Source organism: Sciurus vulgaris (assembly GCF_902686455.1).
Source record: "Sciurus vulgaris genome assembly, chromosome: 1".
In the NCBI taxonomy this organism is placed as follows: Eukaryota; Metazoa; Chordata; class Mammalia; order Rodentia; family Sciuridae; genus Sciurus; species Sciurus vulgaris.
In genome coordinates, this window is record NC_136461.1 from 161,892,762 (window position 1) to 161,916,550 (window position 23,789).

Genomic DNA, 23,789 nt, shown 5'->3' on the forward strand with positions numbered 1-23,789 from the left:
CCTCTAATGTTCATTCTTACCTCTAGGTTCTTTTTAAATGTCACAGTCTCAGAGCAACCTTGTCTGAACATGTAAAGATGACAATACCTGCTCACCTCTCTCTCAGTCACATTGTAGCCATTTATGGTACTATGTTCTTTTTCATAACACTTAACTACTTACTACCTTCCATATATTTTGTTCATCTCCCCTACCAGAATGTAAGCTCCAGGAGAATAAGGACTATTTCACAGCTTTTTTGCCCAGTTTCTAGAATTGTGCCTTGCACATAGCAGGTATCCAACTTGATGAATGAGTAAATGAATGTAGTATGTCCACCTTCCAAAATCATCTGCAGAATATTTAAAGATTAAAAATCAGAATACTATCATTTTTTTATGATTAAATAGAGAATTTTTCATATGAAGCTTCTCACTCTCCTTTAAAGTATTACAGTGATGAACCAAACTTCCCCATGTACTCAGGTACATAGGGGTTTTATTTATTCTTTGCACTGTTCAAAATGGAACAACACCATTCTAAAGTCATAGAGATGTTCAAATCCTAGCTTAGTCTTTCTAGCTGTCAAACTTGGAACAAGATAGACAATGTAGCGTATTATCAAAACTGTGTTGTTTATAGTAAGTGCGCATCTAAATTCATAGTAAACTATCAGGCTTTCTCTTGTCCTGTTGGAGAATCATAGTGTATTGAGAAAATGAATCAGGGCTTCAGCCCTTATTGTCCCCGAAGGTGGTGTGCCAGTGAGCTGTGCTCTAATGCAGACCTGCCAGTCTTGGTTCTGGTTCTGTGATGGAAGTAATTCATTTTTATCCAAAAGGTAAAGCCTACCTCAGTAACATTGATACATGTTACTAAGGATTATGAAAATTTGGTGTAGGTACCATTTTAAGATATATTATTCTATGTACAAATGCATCATCATATAAATAATGATCATTGAGGAGGTACTTTACTGCTGAGAGAGTGTTTGGTATAAGCAGGGTGCAGAACACACACTTGCCTCTTAAGCATTGCTGCTCAAAAAGATTTATAAGTTACCTGTTAAAAAAAAAGAGATTTTGGTACAGTTTTGGAGAGTGAGGAAGACGAGAATGTTTTCTAACCTTAAAAACTTTCTGTGTCAAACTCTTCCTTTCTTTCTAGTAGCCCAAAGTAGAACTATAATTTAGTACTAGAAGGAGGGGAAAGAATATATTAAAATGGGTCAGAGAAAGTTTAATGGATTGTATCTAGTCATGAAAAAAAAAACTGATCCCAAGTTAAAGCCATTGTTGCATGAGATAATGAAATGTGTAATTCTGAAAATGTAGGTTAAATTAAATGAGATTTTTTTTGGAAGAAATTGATGCCCATCTATGAGTGCTTAAATATTCATGTTTTTTATTTTAATTAGATTATGGCATTAAAACCCTATGACTTGAGGAGGCGATTATATGTAATATTCAGAGGAGAAGAAGGACTTGATTATGGTGGCTTAGCAAGGTAACATTAAAAAATATGTATCAACTTTAAGTTTATCTCATTGTATGCAGTGGACTTATGCTTGAAAAGATATGCAGTAATATTGGAGTATTTTTTTTCCCAGTAGCAATCCAAAATTTTTAAAAATAAAATATTTGTGCAATTCTACAAGTAAATTTTATTATTACCTTTCTTAATTATCCTATTATATATTTTCTCTGCATATATGTATAATGGGTAAATGTATATGTGTAAATTAGTATTTACATTAAAATGTTACTTTTTAGTAGATTTAATTATGTAATGTGTGAAGTATAAGAATTAGAGGACTGAAAGTATGGCTAAGTGATAGAGTGCTTACTTAGTATGCATGAAGCCTGCTTGTGATCCCCAGTGATGATAAAAGGAAAAAAAGAATAAAATTTTGTTACTTTATATATGAATATCTTTCATTGTCAGTATATATGTAGAGAGTGAGTGCACACATACACATGCTAATCTTTTTTTTCAGATGGCTACATAATATTCCATATATGGTGATATCATAATTAATGGATCAGAATAAGGTTATTTCTTTTTGCTGTTATAACATTGTATGTTGGTTTTATGTTTATTTTTAATCTGAGTTTCTCCTTTTTCCACATTCACTAAATGTATTGTTAACAATAGACATTTGTGAAGCAATAAGTACAAAATCCTTATAACGTTCCTTGTTTCACAAGAACCTAAATCAGCAGATTAATTTTTTTAGCAAAATACTTTCACTAAATCTTTCCTAAGAATTGAACTTTTCACAGAAATAACTCTTTGAACTCATGTTTCACTGATGTACAGAATTACAAAATCACAATTTTAATATAGCTGACAAAGAGCATGTAGAACCAGGCACAACTGTCAGGGAGAAATATGATAACATAAGTGAGACTATCAGAGTTTTGTTTATGCTAGCATATTTATTCATCCAAAACATTAAGCTTTTTCAGTAAAGAAACAATACCATAATAAATGTTCACATTGCATCTGTTGTGAATTTTTCTCAATTTCAGAAATGTTTAGACACTAAAAAGAAAGGTAGATCTTAGAGATAAGGAAATGTGGTATTATTTTTCTAGTGTCTGACTTTATAATGTTTGCAGTCTTGTCTGAACCCTTATTTCCCTTAACTGTTTGGGTCTACTTTTGTATTTCAACAGTGTACTCCCCCAAGTTTTTATTTATTTATTTATTTTGTGGTACTAGGGATTGAACCCAGAGGTGCTTTACCACTGAGCTGTATCTCATCCATTTTTATTTTTTATTTTGAAACAGGGTCTCACTAGATTGCCAGGGCTGGCCTCAAAAAAACTTGTGATTCTCTTACCTTAGCCTCCCAAGTAGCTAGGATTGGTAGGCATGTGCCATTGCACTTGTCCTCTGTTTTGGCAGTTTTAATGCATATAGCCAGTTTTTCGATCCCATGATTTTCTTATTCCTAAACTTTTTTTTAAATTCATGTGTTTGTGGGCTAGACTCATTATCAAATGGCTTATTCAGAAGTTCACAGGAGTGATACATTCCCATAGTCGTCACATGTTTGAAAATATTTTCTATTGGTGTTTGGATACAGACAACAGCCTCGCTAGATATAAATTTCCTGCACAAAACTCATTATTCATATACTCTGTAGACATTGCTTCACTGTTTTCTAGCAGTGAATTGTCAGTGCTGAGTATGAAGCCAACTTCTTGTAGGAAACTTTTCTCTGGGTGCCCACACTGTCCTTTTCCTTTAAGTTCATTAATTTCATTGTTGTTTGTTATGGATCATTTTTTAAGGAACATATGAAGATGTTCCTTAATTTCAGGGAAGTTTTCTTCTATCTTTGAATATTTTTTCTGTTCCATTTGTTCCATTTTTCTTCAGGAACCTCAATCATGGGTATGTGGAATCTCCTTTGTTAGTCTTACATGTCTGTCACCTTTCCTCTAACCATTTCTATCTTTGTGCTTCTCTGTTTTGTTTTCAGCGTTCTCAAGCCTGTCTTAATGTCACTGTCTGCAATATTGCCCTATGTTTTGCTGCTTCTCGTGATTTTTCTTCATTAGTCATTGTACTATTTTCTTCATTTTCTTCTCTAGGCTCTGCTATCTCATCTGTTGTGTCGTAATTTTTTCAATTTCTTGTGTCTCTTCAGTTTATTTGAGACTGTAGAGAAGGAATGTTGAAATTTAATTCTCCTATTAGTTAGGAATTTTTTTCTTCTCTGCTAGGGAAAGGGTTAGGTGCCATGTTATAGCCGTTCTGTGAATGAATTGTTTTCTCTGGGCTGCTGTTTGCTAAAAGTGATCTGAAGCAACTGGAAATTTTATTTTTAGTTTTTGTGTATCTAAATACATTCTCACTAGACCTCCTCAGTACTTTTTCCTAGGGCCATGTCTCTTCAACCTATAACAGAGGAACTTGGTTTAACTATCATGTTGGGTCTGGATTTCATTTTATGAATTGAGGTTTATAATTTCTTAGTTGATTTTGTGTAGGGACTTCCTTCCCTATTCTTCAAGTGGTTTTAGGGGTGTTTTCAAAGCTCTTGAAAAGCATTTTTAACATGCTGCCTGCATAGAGGTGGCTCATTGTGATTTTAAATTTTGTAAAAACAACACCTGATTATGCTTAAGAGTTTAGATTTCTGACTTTTTAAAAAAACATAGATCCATATTTCCACCTTACTTGTATCAGTTGGCTGCATCTGAGTAGCTATTTCCTCTTTCATGGGAGCATAAAACTGTTTGACTGTAGTGCCTACCACTATCCAGTCTAAAGACTAGGGAAATGTGCCTCGAAAGTCTCCTTTAAAGCAAGTTTAGCAGTGTTGTAATGAGGAACAGAGGATTGTGGCTAAGCAGAGAAAATAAGCCCCACATATTCTTTGATCATTCTTTGATCACTTGAGCTTGAAATTCTGCTTTAGAAGAAATTGCTGTTGAAAAGAACCTTTTTGCAAATTGAGTTTATTTTGTTCTCTAAATTATTAATCTCTTAACTAGTTGAATTTTTTCTCTTAGACTTTTCAAAGTGAGGCAGAAGTAGGTGTTAGAGACTTCTTATCACATTTAATTTCTTATCACATTTAACTATAAAGTTTAAATTATAGTTCCATTTTTTAAAGCATTGACAACAAAATAAAACTGTTTCCATAGCAGCAGTGCTGTTTATTTCACCAGTAAATGTTTTATTAAGACTCACTGTGGAGCCTGGGAGTATAGCTCAATGGTAGAGTGCTTTCCTAGCCCACCAAAAACAAACAAAAAACCTATTGTGTATAGATCCTAGGATGCCTATAAGAGTTAAGGATACAAAAATTACATAAAGACATGAGTTTTGTATTTGAGGTGCTTGCTCAAGTGGATGAGACAGGTCATGTGCATAAAAATGAATAAAATTTTGAGGATGTTATAACAGAGTAATCACTGATATAGATGATACACTGAAAATGCCTCAGAAATTAATGAGGTTGGATTAAACCAAAGTGAGAAAAAATGGGATCTGTAGGTTGAATTGAAGTTGAGACATACCAAAATAAAAGTGTGGTGTAGAAATTAGCATGTATCCATGACAAATGGTGAGTTTATATTTTGGCAATGCGGAAAATAACAGGTAAATTTTGAGTGGAAAACCAGGCTATAGAAGGACTGAGGAATTGTGCAGTGGAACTTTAAAGGTTAGTGAGCATAGTGTCTCTCTCACACACACACACACACACACACACACACACACACACACACACAGAGAGAAATGGTGTATATGGTTGTATTTAAGACTTGTTTTTAAATTCCTATATATGAATACTAAAAAATAATCTTGACTTATTTTCTTATAGAGAATGGTTTTTCTTGCTCTCACATGAAGTTTTGAACCCAATGTACTGCTTATTTGAGTATGCAGGCAAAAACAACTATTGTCTGCAGATAAATCCAGCATCAACTATTAATCCAGACCATCTCTCATATTTCTGTTTCATTGGTCGCTTTATTGCAATGGTGAGTTTCCAACTTTAAGTTATTTAAATTTTCCTTATTTTGAGAGTATTTTATGAGAACTTTAAAAGAAAAATATAAGCATCATTATTCAGAAATCTTGTTTCCATGTAGTTTTGTGTAGGAAGAAATTATCAAAATATAATTCATATTTTGAGTGCCATTATGAATATGAAAATTATATAGCAAGTCTTTATAAGTCATTTTTTAAAGTAAAACCTAACTATGGTATGTCTACTTTTTTATTAAAGAAAATCAATTTTCTAATAAGTGGTCGTTTTTGAAAATTTCAGAGCCTTATAGAAGCCCTTGTGGAATTACTGTCTATTGAGAAGTGTTTGTATTTACTTGTACCATATTACCTATTCATTCATTCAGCAAAGATTTATTGTGTGTCTACTGTAGTGCCAAGCACCAACTTAGGTGCTAGAAGAGAAGACACATTCCTTATTGTTAGGAATCTAAATCCTATAAGAGAGAGAACAATAATAAATAATATGTGCTGAAGGAAAAGGGAGTATTACTGTTTTATATAATGTCATAAAAGGAGGCCTCTGATGGATGATACATGAACAGAAACATGCAGAGAGCAAGGGATTTAATCTTGTGATTCCGTGGAGAACATTTTAGGCATAGGGAATAGCAAGACAGGCTTTATGGTAGAAGTGCATTCTCTATTGAGAAACAGACCAACATGGCTGGAACAGAGTATATGAGAACGTGGTAGGGGATGAAATTAAGAAGTACTTATGAAAATTTACATTAGGGTTTTCAGTAGAGGGCAGTGAGTGATATGAACTAAGTAACATGATGTAGCTTAAATTTTATTAAATTTATCTTGCTACTGTGTAGAAGAAAGAATATAATTGGGGGGCAGAGGAAAGACAGTAGAAGCAGGAAAACCATTCTCAATAATTCAGGTGAAAGATGATAGTGACTTGGATTTGTATGTTGTAGCAGTGGAATATATGGGATGTGGTCTGGTTTACCACATATTTTATGGATATATTCTAAAGTTAGAACTAAAAGTATTTCCTGGCAGGTTAAGATTTTCTGTGTAAGAGAGTCAAGTGTGGCATCAAAATGTATGCCTATGTATCTAGTCAGTTGCTGTTTCCTAAGATAGGCAAGATCACAGCAGCAGAAAATTTTGGGGGTGGGGGAAATCAGCATTTGGCTTGCTAAATTTGGGATACCTGTAGACATCCACATGGAGGTGTGTATGGATAGTTGGACATATAAGTTGGGCATTGAGGGAGTATCTAGGTTAGAGGTGAGAGGGAGAGGCATATGGGGGATTCTGGGTGCTTAAAGAATTTCAAGCACATTTGTAAGGGAAATAAGAAGGAAGCAGCAAAAGAGCTGAGATAGGAAAATCAAGTAGGAGTGATTCCTAGAAGACACAGGAAGAAGTAGTGTGTTAGAAAAAGTGAGATATGATTAACCCTGTCACATTACTGCTGGGCTGAGCAAGATGAAGGCTAGAAATTGACCATTTGATTTGGCAAGGTGAAAGATTTTATGGGTGGTAGGATGGAACGATTGATGAGAAGAAATCAAGAGAGACTGGAAGAAGAGGAGAGAGCAAATAGAAACATATCTTTTAAAGGAGTTTCCTGTAAAGGATGATAGAGAAATGGGCAGTAACTAGAAATGGATATGGATTAAAGGCAGGAAGAGAACAAAACGTTTATATTGCTGACAGGGAAGATCAAATAGGAGTGGAAAGAATTTGGTAAGGTCAGTAATACAAGGTAAAATAGGAACGATGATGTTGAGTAGGAAGAAGAGGAAGAGATTTATATAGTATACAGAGAAGTAATAGTAACCTTATTCATAGTAAGAGTGTATGGATCCAGCCTATTAATGAGCAGATTTGGTGGGACACAAAAAGTTCTCTTCTGATTGCTACTTTCTTGGTGAAACAGGAATTGAGATCATCAATTCAAAGTAAGGAGTGAGGAGAAAGGGACTTGAGGCAAGAAGAGGAACTAGTCAACTTAGGAATGTGGGAGAGTAAATGCCAGACAACACTTCTATTTCAGCTTGTTGGTCATAAACCAGTTAGTTTGTGTATGCATTACCAGTGTGTTCTATCACCTAGGGTAGAGGTATTGAGTAAATTAAAAATTGAATTTAGCTAGGTTTGGGAATTTGCCAGAAATACAGTAGGAGTGGCAGGGTTTGAAAGTATGCAGAAAAGTAATTTTAATGATTGGTGAGGGAATCTAAACTTGAGTAAGGAGAGAATAACTTCATGAAGGGGTTGAGATACAATGATAAGCTAGTAGTTTCAGTGGATGTTTCAGAACTCCATGAGGTTAAAATTGCTGGGAGCCTGGGGTTTCTTCCTGTGTTGGCTGTTGTAAATGGGAGTGAAGGCACAGTGATTATGAAAATCTTGCAAGCAACTCTAAAAATAAGAAAGCAATGAGATAGGGTCCTTCAGGGTATACAGGGCCTTCTTCATTTCTGCATCCAGTTAGGTTAATTTATAAAAAAGTATAGTGGGTGTTTGGTAATAAAGTCCTTTATCATACTATTTATAGTTTTGGTAGTATATTATTCAGCTAAGTGTTTGACTATTAAATAGGTTTTAACTCTTGTTTTTTATACTTGGCATTTTTTATGTTTTTAAATTTTCATTATTTATGCTGTTCCCTTCATTTTTTCGTCTATCAAGTCTCATGTTTCTGTTATAGTATGCTCTAAACAAGAAATAATTATTGCAAATTTTAAATAAATTTTTTTTTTGTTTTTCCTGGCAGGCACTATTTCACGGAAAGTTTATCGATACTGGTTTTTCTTTACCATTCTACAAACGTATGCTGAGTAAAAAACTTACTATTAAGGATTTGGAATCTATTGATACTGAATTTTATAACTCCCTTATCTGGATAAGGTTTGAAGACATTTTTTTCAATAAGGCATTTTCTTAAAACCCATTTACATATTCTATTAATTAAAATTTTTCTCTTTTTTTTTTTTTTTGTTTTGTTTTCTAACCCAGAGACAACAACATTGAAGAATGTGGCTTAGAAATGTACTTTTCTGTTGACATGGAGATTTTGGGAAAAGTTACTTCACATGACCTAAAGATAGGAGGTTCCAATATCCTGGTGACTGAGGAGAACAAAGATGAATATATTGGGTAAGGTGATAGACCTTGTTGAGCTTAATTTCTAGAATTTAACAGAATACATTGGAACTAAATTCTCTGTCCAGACCTTAATATTATCCTTTTCTCTCTCCTTCAGGAAGTTCTTAATAGTACCAGTGTTCTTGAAATAAGAATACATGATGAACTTCACTTCCCCACTACCATTTACTGTTATCATTTGTCTTTGTCCAGATCAAAAACCATAGAACATGCATTCTAAGTAGTGGCTCTGCAAAGACTGTGCCCCTTAATTTTTGATGAAGTGACCAAGGCTTGCTTTGGTAGAAGCAAAACCAAATCTGGAAACCAGGCTTTTTACTATCAGTCTAATGCTCATTTCTGTTCCACGTCACTTTTCCATTTTTAACTTAAACTTTAATAGTGCTCACCACAACCTCTACTTTGAAACCCTATGTTCTCTTGAATTCCATGATACTATACTTTCCTGATTTTCTTAGCTTTCTCTTTTTTTTTTTCCCCCTCTTAAATTTTCGTTTCATAAATAAGGGTGTTTTCCCAAGGCTCTTTATTTAGCCTGCTTTTCTATTCTGCTACCATGGCTTCATTTTTTAAATTAAAGTAATAGCTGTTTTAGAAATAATACCCATTTGCTAACCAGGTAATTTCAAACTTTATCATAAAAGAACTAGGTACTTAAATATTTTAGGCTTGCGGGCTACATACATTCTTACTCAGCTACTCAGTTCTGCTGACGTATAGTGCAAAATCAGTCAGGATAATTTATAAACAGAAAATGTGATTGCATCCCAATAAAATAAATTTTATTTCATATATTTTACATTACAAAATATTATTTGAAAAATCTTTAATTTTAAGATGGCAGACCAGATAAGGCTATAGTTTGCCATCTCCTGACTATTTAGTGACCCATTTGAAATCTAACATGTCCAGAATAAAAATTCTCATTTTTTCCTACCTATTACCTCTTCTTGACTTATTTCTATCAATGAGACTTCCATTTTATCCTCTTTTAGACTTCGATTCTAGCTGTCATCTTTGCTTTTTCCTTTCAGATATTTATATATTGTTTTTGTTTCAATAATGGGATCATATTCATTATTCTGAAGTTTGTTTTTTTCTGTCCTTCAGCTCAGAGATAGATCTCATTTTTCTAATGGCTAGATAAATTATGGTATCTTTTTTATATTATTCAGTCACTTCTACTCCAAAGGTCATTCAGATTATATTCAGTTTGGACCACTACAAACAAGGCAGCAGAAAATGTCCTTAAGCATGAATCCATACATGTTATTACTTGTCTTTGTAGGCTAGATTTATATAAAGTGAAATTACTGGGTCAGAAGTAATAGATATTATCATGTTGCTTTCCCAGAAGATCACAATTCTTTTTTTCCTTTTTTATTTGTAAATTGCTGTGGCTTCTCAATTTCACATCCTTTGTGTGTCTCTGCTTACTAAGTGCAGACTTTTTAGCATGATATTCTAGGTCTCCTGATACCTATTTTTTGGCTAAACCTCTTGAGTGAGAAAAATTACCAATAACTGATTTTCTTCTTCGTATGTCTTTCTACTTGGTGAAATATTTTTTGTTTTGCTTTGTTATGCAATGAGCATTTATTATTTCTATTGGAAAAAATAAAGCTACTTATATTTTTAAGCAAATAGATTCACAAAGCAAGCACTAGGCTTTCTGTATTTGGGAAGCCTTAAGATTTTTTACCAAGTCCAGCAGTAACCACTAAATAACAACCTAAGCATTTAAAAAATGCTGTAAATGATTTCAGCCAGTGCTGTAGAGATAAAAATGAGGGAGTGGATTTTTGAGGATAACAAAATGGTACAGATTCAATGATTGGTTTATGTGTTGTGAGGGAGAGAATAGTAATTTGAGATATTTGACCACTGAGGTTTGACAGTCAGATTGTGTTAACAGCATTTTCTAAGGAGACACAATTTATAAATATCTTAATCTCAAGAGGGAAGCAGAAGAATTACTGGCTTTCCCATGATACTTGAAAAAGTAGTAGTTGAACATAATCATTTTTTAGAGAGTGAACACCTTTTGAAGGAGAAAAGAAGATAGAGACTTAACACCAATGTTTATGGAATAGTGAACCAATAAGGGAGTTACCAAAGCCCAATCAGAAATGGCATTAACTGACCTGATAAGAATTACATGAGTTGGGAACACTAATATGTAGGGATATAAACCATTCATGTAGCATGAACACTGAAAAGAAGGCATTGGGCTTGGCAATTAGAAGTTCCTTGATGACATCCATAAAGAAAGTTTTTTATTTTATTTTAATATTTTTGGGAGAGATGTTGGAAGCTAAATTACCATGGTTCAAAATTTGGTTAAACAGGAGGTGAGAGAGAGGAGACAGTGAATATAACCTACTCTTATAAATGCAGTAGTAAAGAGAAGACACAGTGGTTTAAGTCACTGGGTTGAAATAAGGGTTTTTGGAGAAGATTTAGTCTGAACACCTTGTGGACAAATGGAAGAAGAGTAGAAAGGTAGAGATGAGGATAGAAGACGGGTTAGTTACTAATGCAAACCAACTTCCTGTAGGACACAAAATGAGATAGAACCTGCTCTTATTGGCGATCTCTCTTCATCAGGAGGTGTATATTGTTTCTCCAAAAGATTTTCTCCAGACCCATCTCCTTTTGGAAGCTTCTGATACAGATTTTGTACCACTGACAGATTTTCTTCCTTATTTCTTTATCCTACTTCCCTATTATAGAGCTGCTTTACATGTCTCCTCAGTGTTCTACTTTCACCTTGATTTTTTTTTTTTTCCTACTTTGGTTAGAAAATCTTGAATGTTCTCCAAAAAACCAGCATGTAAAGAACCTGTTATCTAGGTTTAAACCTTCTCAAGCCATAAAACTATGCAGGCATGTGGCACGAAGACAGACTGTCATTGCAAGTTACTGAGATAATCCCTGATCCCCAGAGCCCTCAAGTCTTCCTTGCAAATGCATGGTAGGAGAACCTTTTAAATGATTAGCCATTCCCTTCCTGTGTCAGCACATAATATTTGGAATTACATATCCCAGGAAATATTGTGCTAGACTATGACTGTCTTAACTAATAAGTCAAGAACCTCTTATTTTTTAAAACATCCTCTTTAATAGCTACTGATGTGCTAGAACCATTTATCTCATGGAGAAGTATGTTGACTCTAAAATTATGCCTGTGTTTGTGTGTGTGCGTGTGTGTAGATAAATACGAAGATACATATGTTTACAAAAAGGAACTTTAGAATTCTTGGTGCTTTTAATCCTTTAACTTAATTAACATAATAGTAATCTATTTTCAAATACTGTCTTTATTTTCAGTTTAATGACAGAGTGGCGTTTTTCTCGAGGAGTACAAGAACAAACCAAAGCTTTCCTTGATGGTTTTAATGAAGTTGTTCCCCTTCAGTGGCTACAGTACTTCGATGAAAAAGAACTGGAGGTTAGGTCCTTTTATTATGCTGTTGTAGGGAATGTTAACAGGGGGAAGAAGCTGTTTTTATGCTTTCACAGCAGTGGCTACACATTTATCATGAAGCACAATCAAGTCCTCTAATACGTTTAAATATTTAGGTGGCATTAATACTAGCATTGGATGAGAGTCTCAGTTACCTTCTGTAAACCATGATGCTCTCATGAGCATAACATCATCAATCATCATCAGCTGTTAGGGGTCAAAGAACAATTTGAACATTATTAATTTTAGGGAATTTCTGAAATCTCAGCTCAGTACTGAGTTTCTTCAAAGATCATTTATTTTGTTTTTTTTTTTGTTTTTGTTTTTTTTGTACCGGGGTACTTAACCACTGAGCCACATCCCCAGTCCTTTTTATTTCTTATTTTGAGACAGGGGCTCACTAAGTTGCTTAGGGCTTTGCTAAATTGCTGAGGCTGGCTTTGAACTTCTGATCCTCCTGCCTCAGCCTCCCAAACTGCTGGGATTATATGTATGTGCCGTGTTAACCAGCGTAAAGATCAGATTTTTAAGTTAGGAATTCTTAGTGGTCTTAACTGTATTTAGGATTGTTAAGAGTATATCAAAAATTCTTTTTGTTGCGTGTGATAAATATAAAATTTACCATCTTAACCATTTTTAATTGTGCAGTTCACTAATGTTAAATATAACATTGTCATCTAGTCTTCAAATCTTTCAGAAACTGAAAATCTTATAAAACTGAAACTATCCCCATTAACAATAGCTCCTTATATCCCCCAGCCCATGCCAGCCGCTACTCTTTGTTTTGGTGAAATTGACTGTACTTGAAATCTCCTTATAAGTGAAATCATATAGTATTCTGTCTTTTTGTGACAGCTTATTCAGTTAGCATAACATCCTCCAAGTTTGTCCATGCTGTAGCATGTAGCAGAATTTTCTTCCTTTTTATGGCTGAATAATATTACTATCTACAAAACAATATTCATATATATAAAACAGATTTAACCAAATACACATAAGACCTCTTCTTAAAACCCCAAAACATTGCTCAGGGGGAAAAAAAAAAAACAAAAAACCCAAACAGACCTAAATCAATCAAGTGAAATGTATTGGAAGACCCAATACTGTTAAAATGTCATTTCTCTCCAAATGGGTCTATAGATTCAACATAATTCCAGTCAACAACCCAACAGAATTTTATTATTTTTTTTTCAGAGTTGGGAATTGAACCCAGGGCCTTGCACATGCTAAGCAAGCTTGCTAACACTAAGGCTACACCCCCAGGCTTTTTAAAAATTTTTATTTCAAGGAATGTTCTGGCTAAATTGCACAGGTTGGTTGACCTTGAACTTGCAATCCTCCTGCCTTAGCCTTCCCAAGTAGCTGGGATTACAGGTGTGTGCCATTATGCCAGACTCCAACAGAAATATTTAATTTTTCTGTAGAAAGTGACATGTGATTCTAAAATTACAGGGAAATACAGAGGCTCTGGAATAGCCAAAGCAATTTTGAAAAAGGACGTACTTGGAGGAGAGATTTACATGTCCTGATTTCAAGGCTTATCTGTAAAGCCATAGTATACTGTAGCATTTGTGAAAGTACACAAAACTATATCAGTGGAACACTAGACAGTCCATAAATAGACCCACACATATATTATTAATAGATTTTTAACTAAAATCTAAGCTGTTTCAATGGTGAAAGGGAAAATCTTTTCAATAAATGTTGGATCAACTGGATATCCATATGGAAGAAAATTAACTTTAACCCCTATCTCTCAGCCCATAAACAAAGATTAATGTTAAGTTGAAAGCTTAAAAAGAAAACAGAAGAGAAAATATTGGTATGCACAAGTTTCTTAGAACAAAAAGAAGAACCATAAAAAGAAAAACATGGATAAATTTTACTTCATCAAAACTAAAAACTTCTGTTCTTCAAAAGACACAAGAAAAGGAAAAGGCAAACAACATACTGCGAGAAACTATTGAGACATGGTATTATATCCAGAATATATTTTTCAAAACCTTTATAGCTAAATAAAAGCATTTTTAAGTGGACAGAGATTTACTGCACACACACACACAAAAGATACACAAGCCAGGCACAGTGGTGCTTGCCTGTAATTCCAGCTGTTCAGGAGATTGAGATTGGAGGATCACTTACACCTAAGAGTTCAAGACCAGCCTGAGCAATATAAGCAAGACCCTATCTCAAAGAAGAAGATACGCAAATGGCAAGTGAACACATAGAAGGATGCTCCCTAGTCATTGGGGAAATAGATTTTAAAACTAAATGAAACAGCATTTTGGGATAGTGTTGATAGTTTCTTAAAGTAGGTAGTTAAATGTACAGATTGCTACTTTATGCCCTAGCAGGTACATTTTTAGGTGTTTACCCAATTGATACATATGTCAGTATATCATATACTTGTGTGTAAGTGTTCATTACAATATATTCACCGCTGTTACAAACTAAAAGCAACCTGTGTATCAAGTGAATGGATAAATACATAGTTATCTAATGGAATGCTACTCAGTGATATGAATGAACTATTGGTTCCCACAACAAAATGGATTGAATCTCAGAAACATCATGTGAGTGGGATGTGGGAAAAGACCAGAAATCAGAAGAGTGTGTATATATATAAAAACATGTTTATATGCTTATATATGACTTCTCAGAAAAACAACTATAAATGGTAAAATCCCTTAAAGTGATTCCATTAGATCACTTAAAACTGTAGATGATTTTGCCTAGAAAAGGGACATAATGGAAATATTCAGTATCTTGATTGTGATGGTGACACAGGTGTATACATCTGTTGAAACACTTCTAACGATATACTTAAATTTGTGTATTCTGCTATATGTAAATTATAGTTCAGTTGATTTATAAAAATTAAAATAAGTACTACATACTTTGTTATGCCTAAAATAGTTTCTATCTCATACATATAATCTGGGAATGTTTGCAATTTTCATATATGTAGAATATTTTCTTCCCAAATAGACTGGATAAATAAGTAAGAAAAGGTTAGTGTATTTTTAATTTTTAAATATATAAGATACCTAGATGCTTTAAAAATCATCAGAAATGTATGTTTTAAACTAAACAAGAATTTGAATACCCAGTTTGGGACATATAAATATCATAAAGTATATAAGCTTTTCGGTGTAGCCGTTTTTCTTGAAGAATAGTTAACTCTGTTTTCAGCTCAACAGACATGGGTAAAATAAAACTACGTAAAGAATCCTTTATGCTGTGTTGCCACAATTTTGTTGGAATTGCTTACTTTTACCATCATTTGCCATGCACATAACTGTTCACATAGTTATGCTGTGTGCATAACTATACATCAGAAAATTTCAATCATATAGTTATTCTCTTCACTAAATCTTTATTGTGGCCTGATACTGTGCTCATTTCCCAGGTTATGTTGTGTGGCATGCAGGAGGTTGACTTGGCAGATTGGCAGAGAAATACTGTTTATCGACATTATACACGGAACAGCAAGCAGATAATTTGGTTTTGGCAGGTATTTACTTTATCTTTTTGAAATACAGTATTCAGACATAATATTTTCTAATGAAATGTGATTGCAAAAATAGGTTTTTTTTTTTTTTTTTTAATTGAGATTGCTTTTGGGTATGTTTTTTAGACTTCCAGTTCTAACTCTGAAAGAAGTAATATGAACTCTTACTAAATATTTTTCGTTGCTTCTTTGACTGTCTTTCTGAATGAGGGAATGCATAACAGTTTAAGTAGTAATATAATGGTAATAGTTGTAAGCACATCATTTTTTTCTAGTAGTATCAAAAGTATTCTGTAAATTCCTCTTGAATTCAAAACAAGGAAGCATGTTTTCAATGAGAAAGTCCATGCAGATACTTTAAGAAAATTAGATAATCCAAGGAATGATGTCTAAGAACAGCTTCACTTATTTGATTATTTATCTTTTGGCTTGAACTGTAATAGGATTGTCTCTGGACATCCAAGTGCACAGTCCTAATCTTGAAGCACATTTTGCTTCAATAGACTGTGTTTAAGAATTCAAAAATCTCTAGTTCTGGGATATTTTTCACATAAATATTCTGATTGAGACTTATTTGAGCAATGTAATGATTGAACTTTCTAGTTTACTTCTGCTTAACTATTTCACCTTCAGATGAAAAGGTGTTCTGAATAAGTAAAGATTTTTTCCAAAAGTTGTCATAACTTTATTGCTTACTGTGTTGAAGAACACTTCTAAAAATCTGACTTAAAATATACTTCAACATGTGAAAAATGGAACATAGCAAACTGTTTAGTGCAACATTGCTGGTATACTAACAGATACTAGAAACAACCTAAATGTCCATCAGGAGAGGACTGAGTAAATAAACTAATTACTAATATTTATACACTAGCATATAAATGTACCATTAAATATACTGTCTCTGAAAAGAGAGGGAACAACAACAAAAAAATCACCTGTCAGCAGTTCTAGAAGCTTAACAGTTGGAGGGCAAGCTGGAAAAGATGCTTTTTCACACTATTTATCCTTATACTTTTTATTCTATTATGTATTATTTATTGATAGACTTGTATTATGGATAAATAAATAAAAGTAAATTAATTTTCAAGCCTAAAAAAGTACCCAAATTGCGTTACATACTGTATATGTACAAGTGTTTAAATTTCCATTTTAGGCTCTTTGCTAGCTTCATTGCCTTTATTCCCTTTCTGTTTGGACATTTTGATCTGCAAAGCTAAGGAGCTTAAGCTTACTATCATATAAATCCAAATGAACACCTGTGTTTAAGAAAACTGGTAAGGTTTATGCCAGACCTGGTAATAAGCTTTTCTATGCTTAAAGTTAATTCCCTATTTAAAAGATACATTTCTGCTGTCAAACTGCTTTGGAGGTTCCTTGCTTTCTGTTACACTCAAAGCAATCAAGTTTGTATTTCACCATATTTCCCTATTTTATGTCTCCCTTTTAAAAGAACTAATCAATGAAATAAATTTTAGAGGCATTTGCACTTTTGATGTTTCAGATAACAGAACACAAAATGTTGGGGAAATGTTTAGTGGCAAAAAAATACCACAGACTCTTGATAGTGGCAACAGGGAAGTGTTCCATGTTTTTTGTAGCTTAAAAGGGAGAGGGGTAGTTGACTCTGCCACTTATTAGCTTTTTGAAAACAAGTTATTACACTCTACAGGCCTCCCTTTTCTCACATGTGCAGTGATGTTAAGGATTGTGCCTGTTTCATAGAATTGATATGGAGTCTAACTGAGATGTGGTGATAGCTGTTACATTATAATCCAGTGACATCTATTCTAGTTGCACCTTTCAGTGAAAAATGCTTAACAAGTGACTCAACCTTTCTAAGCTTCTAATTTATTTCTTCTAAGACAAGAATATAATAATAATAATGGTGGTCATTCTGCAGTGTTTGAGGATTAACATATTTAGCATGATGCCTAACCTAAATAAATGTTATAACCATTTTTAATCATATATCCTTTGATTCAATTTCAGTATTAAATATTTAATTTCAATTGTCTAGTTTTTATGTAGCATTTTATATTAATGTACATTTGAGAATTTAGCATTTATTTTGTATTAAAATACACTTGATTTTGTTATACAGTTTGTGAAAGAGACAGACAATGAAGTAAGAATGCGACTGTTGCAGTTTGTCACTGGAACCTGCCGTTTACCTCTAGGAGGATTTGCTGAGCTCATGGGTAAATGCAGTTTTTTCTGTTAGTTTTGTGATGATAATAATGACCTTTAGACATATGATATACTTGAACCTAAGGATTACTGTTCTGGGTTCCTTTAAAGCTTCTATCATTTAAAAAAAAAAAAAAGAAAGAAAGAAATAGGAACATAATATCAAAGGTATTTGTAAGACAAAATGTGTCCCTTCATATAGCCCACATGGCCACGACTTTGCTGCCTAGAGTGATTGTGAAGGGAGCAAGAAGCTATTGAAATCCTCATCGTTATGTGATGTAATTCTTACTGCTAAATTTGGAACACCAAGAAGCTTCTAATGCAAAAGCAGTGTACACTATAAATTTCTTCTTTTATACTGTGTCATTCATATTATTTATGTTATATGTTCTGTATTTAACTGTTGACTAAATCAGAAGTTTAAAGGACCAGATAAATATTATCTTGTTTTCTGGTTTTAGGAAGTAATGGGCCTCAAAAATTTTGTATTGAAAAAGTTGGCAAAGATACCTGGTTACCAAGAAGCCATACATGGTAAGTTCAAGAATCCTGTAACAGAAGGTGAAAGAATCTTTTGCTATTTAAAAATATGTAAAATCCCATATAATAGATTATTGATTAGTCAGAATTTCAGTTTTGATAACAGACTAATTAATATAGCATTCTACAACTAAACTTGTTAGAATGAGTGTTGATTAGTTAACAGAAATACTTGAAAACTGTACCCATTCGTTCAACACATATTTAGAGTAGCGAAAGTAAGGCTGAAATTGCTCCCTTCCTTTCATGAACTCTGCAATCCACGGTAGGGCACAAGCGACAAACAGATGAACTAACAATAACTGGAAAAAGAGTGCTGAGAGAGGGAACGGGGTCCTGCTCTCTATTGGGTCATTGGTTTCTTGGAAGGTTTAATGTTTGAGTGTAATAAAATAGTATGCTGTAGGAAGGAATTGGGGAAGAGCATTCTTTGAGCAGTAATGCTGTGAAGCAAGCAAAAGCACTGAAGAAACCATTTTACAAGGAAATGAAAGATGGTTGATGTGATTGGACATGGTGAGTCAGAGATGAAAAGTATTTGGAAATATAAGTAGGGACCAAGTTATATGGAGCATTATTGCCTATTATAAAGAATTGGGATTTCATTCTAAGGAAAATTAGAAGCCTTCAAAGAGTTTTAAATAGCAAGTAATGGGATCTAAGAAGAATCATTCTGGGAATAGGAATAGAGATTAAATCAGATGTACAGGTAAATGCAGGAAAACTAGTTATAGCAATCAAGGCAGTGGCATCAAGCTGCAAAAAAGCTAGGTTCATTGAGCACTCACCTTTATGAGGCACTAAATTTTTTAACTTAATCTTCATCCCTGAGTATGTGTTTTTAAAATGGAAATAAAACGAGCTCATGGATAGGGAAAGATGCTCAAGGTAAACTTCTCAGAGAAAGTTACAGTGTTTGGGCTGATTGATTAATAAATAAGAATTTCATAGGCTGAAAAGGATATTACAGACCAGGAAGCCATTTTGCATGGAAATAGAAAAAGAAGAGAGTGTCCTATGCTTGGAGAACATTAGTAAGTTGATGGAAGCTATACTAAAAGGAGTACAGGCTTTTTTCTGTCATCCTACCCCCTCTGTGGCCATACCTATTTGAGACTAGCTTTTGAAAATCCATAAACTAGTATGTCTTTAGCAGAGCACTTCTGACTAGAAGAAGTAAATTTAAAAATGGGGATGTCAGATGAGTAGGCAGAAAATTCTCTAGTAGTTCAGATAAGAGATGATGGGAAAGTATATGCAAGGATGTAGCTGCAATAGAAATGATCAGCAGGGAAAAGATAGAGATTTAGGTGACAGAATGAGAGAATTTGGCAAAGGTTATATATGAATTATGTAAGAGAATTAGAAAGGGACTTGTTGCCTTGGTATAAGATTTGAAATGGTATTTCTTGCTAATAATTATCACTTTCATAGTTTAAATGGGAGGGCAATATATGATCTGCTTATACTAGGAGAATATGGTCTGAGAACCACACTGTTTTAATCTGTTGCTTCTTTGCAAAGGCTCTTTTCAGCTTTCCTGACTTACATGGGAGGGGGCGAGGGCAGATGGAATATTTCCACATGAGGAAGAAAAGATACAGAAAGGTTCTGTCTTGCTTAGTTATTTCATTAGCCACTAATAGAGTGGGAACCCAAACTCTGGACACTGAAATCCTAATACAGCCAGTCAGTACTGTATTTTAAAATATTAAATGTTATCCTCCTTTTGAAAATTGAAAAGCAGTGCATTGTCATTTTAAGCATTTTCAATATTTTTCTCTTTTTCATCATTTGTCTCAGAAGAGAATTGAGTCTGGTCAGAACTGAAAGTGTCATTTTAGAAGAGGTTGTAATCGTGTGTGGTGAGGAGGCTTGAGAAAAGTATTTATTTGTTAATCGACTCTCTCCAGCCCAGACTTTTTTTTCATCACTATATCATTAGCACATAATGATTCTCAATAAAATGAATGAGTGAAAGAAATGGAGTGTTACAAAAAAGTTAGGAGGACTAATGACACATTGTAGGAATAGTAAAGAGGAAATTAATGAATTTTTTTTTAAATTCCAAAATCTTTATCCATATTGCTATAGTTAACATAATTCCATTTTTCTCTGGGAAAAATTAATTTTTCAAAAACTATAGGTCTTGCTGGGCACAGTAGCACATGCCTGTAATCCCAACAGCTGGAGGCTGAGGCAGGAGGATCACGAGTTCAAAGCCAGCTAAGCAACTCAGTGAGACCTTGACTCTAAATAAAACACAAAAAAGGGCTGGGGATGTGGTTCAGTGGTTAAGCACCCATGGGTTCAATGCCAGGTACAAAACCTCTACGGTATTTGGATATGCTAATATACTAATATTAGTGAATTGTTAAAATACTTTTGGCAAAAATTTTACATATGTAACAGTTCATTTAGCTTTTCAGTGTACTTTACTGTATTAGAAATATTTTCAGTTTATTAAAAAATCTGATTTTGTTTGTTTTTGTTCAGTTTTAATCGCTTGGATCTACCACCATATAAGAGTTATGAACAACTAAAGGAAAAACTACTTTTTGCAATAGAAGAGACAGAGGGATTTGGACAAGAATGAATGTGGCTTCTTATCTTGGAGGAGCTCTTGCATTTAAATTCCCCAGCCAAGAAAAATTGCACAGATGTGTATATAAGCTGTTCATTCTGTACAGTGAATTTTCCGAACCTCAAAAGTATAAATGTTTTCCGTTCTTCCACAGAAATATGCAAAAGTTCATCATTTTCTACTTTATTTATTGTTCCCTTGAAATGACTGACCAGGAAAAGGATCATCATTAAATTTTGAAGCAAGAGACTTTATTAAATATAAGAAGTATATATCTATATAAGCATATATGATAGTGGCTCTAGTTCTATAGAGCCCCAAGTGTATTAAACGTGACAGCTGTTTCTTCACAAAGATCTGAATTTGCTTTACCTTGTTTCTATTATCCAGGGAAAAAGTGCAAATTGCTCCATATTCTCCCTTATGTAACATCTCCTGAGGGTGTTTAGTTGCATGGCTGTTCAGGAAGGTATAAAGGGCTCAGGCCAAATCTTACTTTGAGTATATTAAAAAATGCTGCTGGCTTTTTTGAAGACAGGTGCTTGAACTTGTCACTTTGTTTTAAATAAATACAATAGCTGAAAAAATTTTCCCTCTTTGCTACATCAGTAATACATTGAATGAAACCATAACTTACATAGAATACTAGATCCAATAACATTTTTTTTAACAGAGATTGGAAAGAATTCATTGAGCAGCATAGAGGTTTGTTTACATGTTACTTTGGGATGCTAGGTATTTGTAGAATTAAAAGAATCAGGCACTTACATACTTTTGTTTTATAAATCTGTGATGTTCTCCAAATTTAATAATAAACTAATACAGCTTGATACTTAGGAACATATAAAAGATAACTTGAACTTTGGTACTTCTGCGTTGAAAGTTTCGGTTTTGTACAACCCAAATACATTGAATAAAACCGGATGGATTGAAAAGTTACATAAGCATTTGAACATTCAAATAGGTGACTAATGATTTTCTATTAGTGTATGAATATCTGAATGTCTCCATTACTCTCAAATTCATGAAAGTTCTATTTATCTGAATTAAAAATTAAACATAAAAATCTTTTCACTCAGGACATTTACTGAACTACAAAGATACAAATTCCAATGTTAAATTAATACTGCTTTTAGCAAACTGTGCTTCCTAATAAAATTAAACATTTTCAACTTGTATCATGCTTTCAATATGCACTGTAAATTTCATTAGTTTTTTTTTTTTTCAATAATCATGGAACTGACTTCTTTCAATGTGTTGCCTATAAATATTCCACTATAAGTGCATATGGAAAACACTAGTAGTATACACTCTGACCTCCATAAACACTAGTTTTTGTTTTAATCGCTTGGATCCATCAAGCCAAAATTTTATTGTTCTATATATTAGCTGTATTCTGTATTTTTATTCAGGAATTCATCGTAGAGATGAAACAATGGCAGTGATTCACTTAGTTGAAGACTCATTTCCAAATCCTAATCACAAAGCATGCTAGTTATTTTCAAATCTAAAGAATCACAAAAAGATCTTTATATGATAAGCTATGAAATAAGAGGGTGACCAGTCCTCAAAGGGACTATTATTAAATCATTCCAGATAAAGATACAAATGGTGGTACCATTGCCACCTGAACTGGCTAAGTAGTTATTATCATTTAACAGTGATGTTTAAGAATATAATTTAGATGTGACTGAAGAAGGTGGCAGTCAGCTAGCTTCAGAATGACACTCCCCTGTAGTAAAAATTTACCATACAACAGGTAAGGCTGCAGAGACCAAACCAGCTTACTGGGTGAGACTACTTTGGAGACCTCAGAAGGACCTTTAGGGCCTGATCTACAAACAAAGCTGTCTTGATCTGTCTACTTGGTGGCAGTCATAAAAAACAAACAAAACCAAAAAAGAACAACAACAAAAAAACCCCACAGAAATGTGGCCCACATCTCTCACCTCATCTATTCTGAGCTGGACCAACCACAAAGAAATAAGTATAAGGCTCCTTGTGCCTGAACACAACTCATGAGGCAATGGGAGACAAGAGGGAGGCTTAGAGGCCATCTCACATTGCTACTTCCCTCCACCACTAATAAACTGAGCCCAGAAATGGGTCACAGATCTAGCACAATCTCAACAATAAGTCAGCTGTCTCCAAAAAAGAAGCTACCAGTGTTTTGTGCTTTTCCTGTACTTCCTAAGCAGCTCAAAGTCAATGTCAACCTTTTCCCCTATTGACTTAAATTATTCACCTAACTCTTCTTACCCTGAAATTAGTTAGGATGGTGATATGTCAACAATATTGCCAGGTAAGTTTACCTCTGCTAAAAATGACCTCAACTGTTAAGTTGCATCCTGAAAGAAATAACTGTAGATATGGAATAGGAAGCTCTACCTAATGTAAGCCTCTCAAACTAGCAGAGTCATCTTTGGAATGCATACAAAACAGTCAAGTGGAGGATGCACAGGAAGAATGTAATGGACTCCAAGGGTTTATTCTCAGAAGTAGAGTGTCTCACACCACCCTGAGTGAGAAAACAAAGAACCAGTGGGAATCCTGCAGTCAAAAGGAAGAGACTTTGAAAATACCCAGAATCAGAAATGTGGAAAGGCAGCACATCTTAAGAGAAGGAACTTCCCTAGTAATGGAAAAAAGGAAGATAAAAGCTCCTTAAAGGACCTGGCAACCACACTCCAGAGAAAATATTGACATAAAAACTTAATCATGTTCATAGCTTTATTTTTAATAGCTAAAAACTGAAAAAACCTAAGTGTCCTTCAATGAATGGTTAAAAAAAAAACCATGAAATATGCATCAACACTGAAAAGAAACTATAGGTAGAACTGGGATGGATCTCAGGGGAA

General features: G+C 33.9%; 1 protein-coding gene across 4 annotated transcripts in view; it reads left to right on the plus strand.

Annotated features, from left to right (window-relative positions):
• WWP1 (WW domain containing E3 ubiquitin protein ligase 1) overlaps nucleotides 1–22,155 on the plus strand; it is a 104,926-nt gene extending 82,771 nt beyond the window's left edge. For all 4 annotated transcript variants that reach the window (XM_079143760.1, XM_079143762.1, XM_079143763.1 and 1 more), the window contains 9 exons: nucleotides 1,397–1,485; nucleotides 5,321–5,480; nucleotides 8,246–8,379; nucleotides 8,488–8,628; nucleotides 11,968–12,088; nucleotides 15,513–15,617; nucleotides 17,719–17,815; nucleotides 18,269–18,341; nucleotides 20,844–22,155. In XM_079143760.1, coding sequence (XP_078999886.1) covers nucleotides 1,397–1,485; nucleotides 5,321–5,480; nucleotides 8,246–8,379; nucleotides 8,488–8,628; nucleotides 11,968–12,088; nucleotides 15,513–15,617; nucleotides 17,719–17,815; nucleotides 18,269–18,341; nucleotides 20,844–20,943 — 1,020 coding nt within the window. In that variant the 3' untranslated portion in view covers nucleotides 20,944–22,155. The remainder of the gene's footprint in view (nucleotides 1–1,396; nucleotides 1,486–5,320; nucleotides 5,481–8,245; nucleotides 8,380–8,487; nucleotides 8,629–11,967; nucleotides 12,089–15,512; nucleotides 15,618–17,718; nucleotides 17,816–18,268; nucleotides 18,342–20,843) is intronic.
• The last annotated feature ends 1,634 nt before the right edge of the window (nucleotides 22,156–23,789 follow it).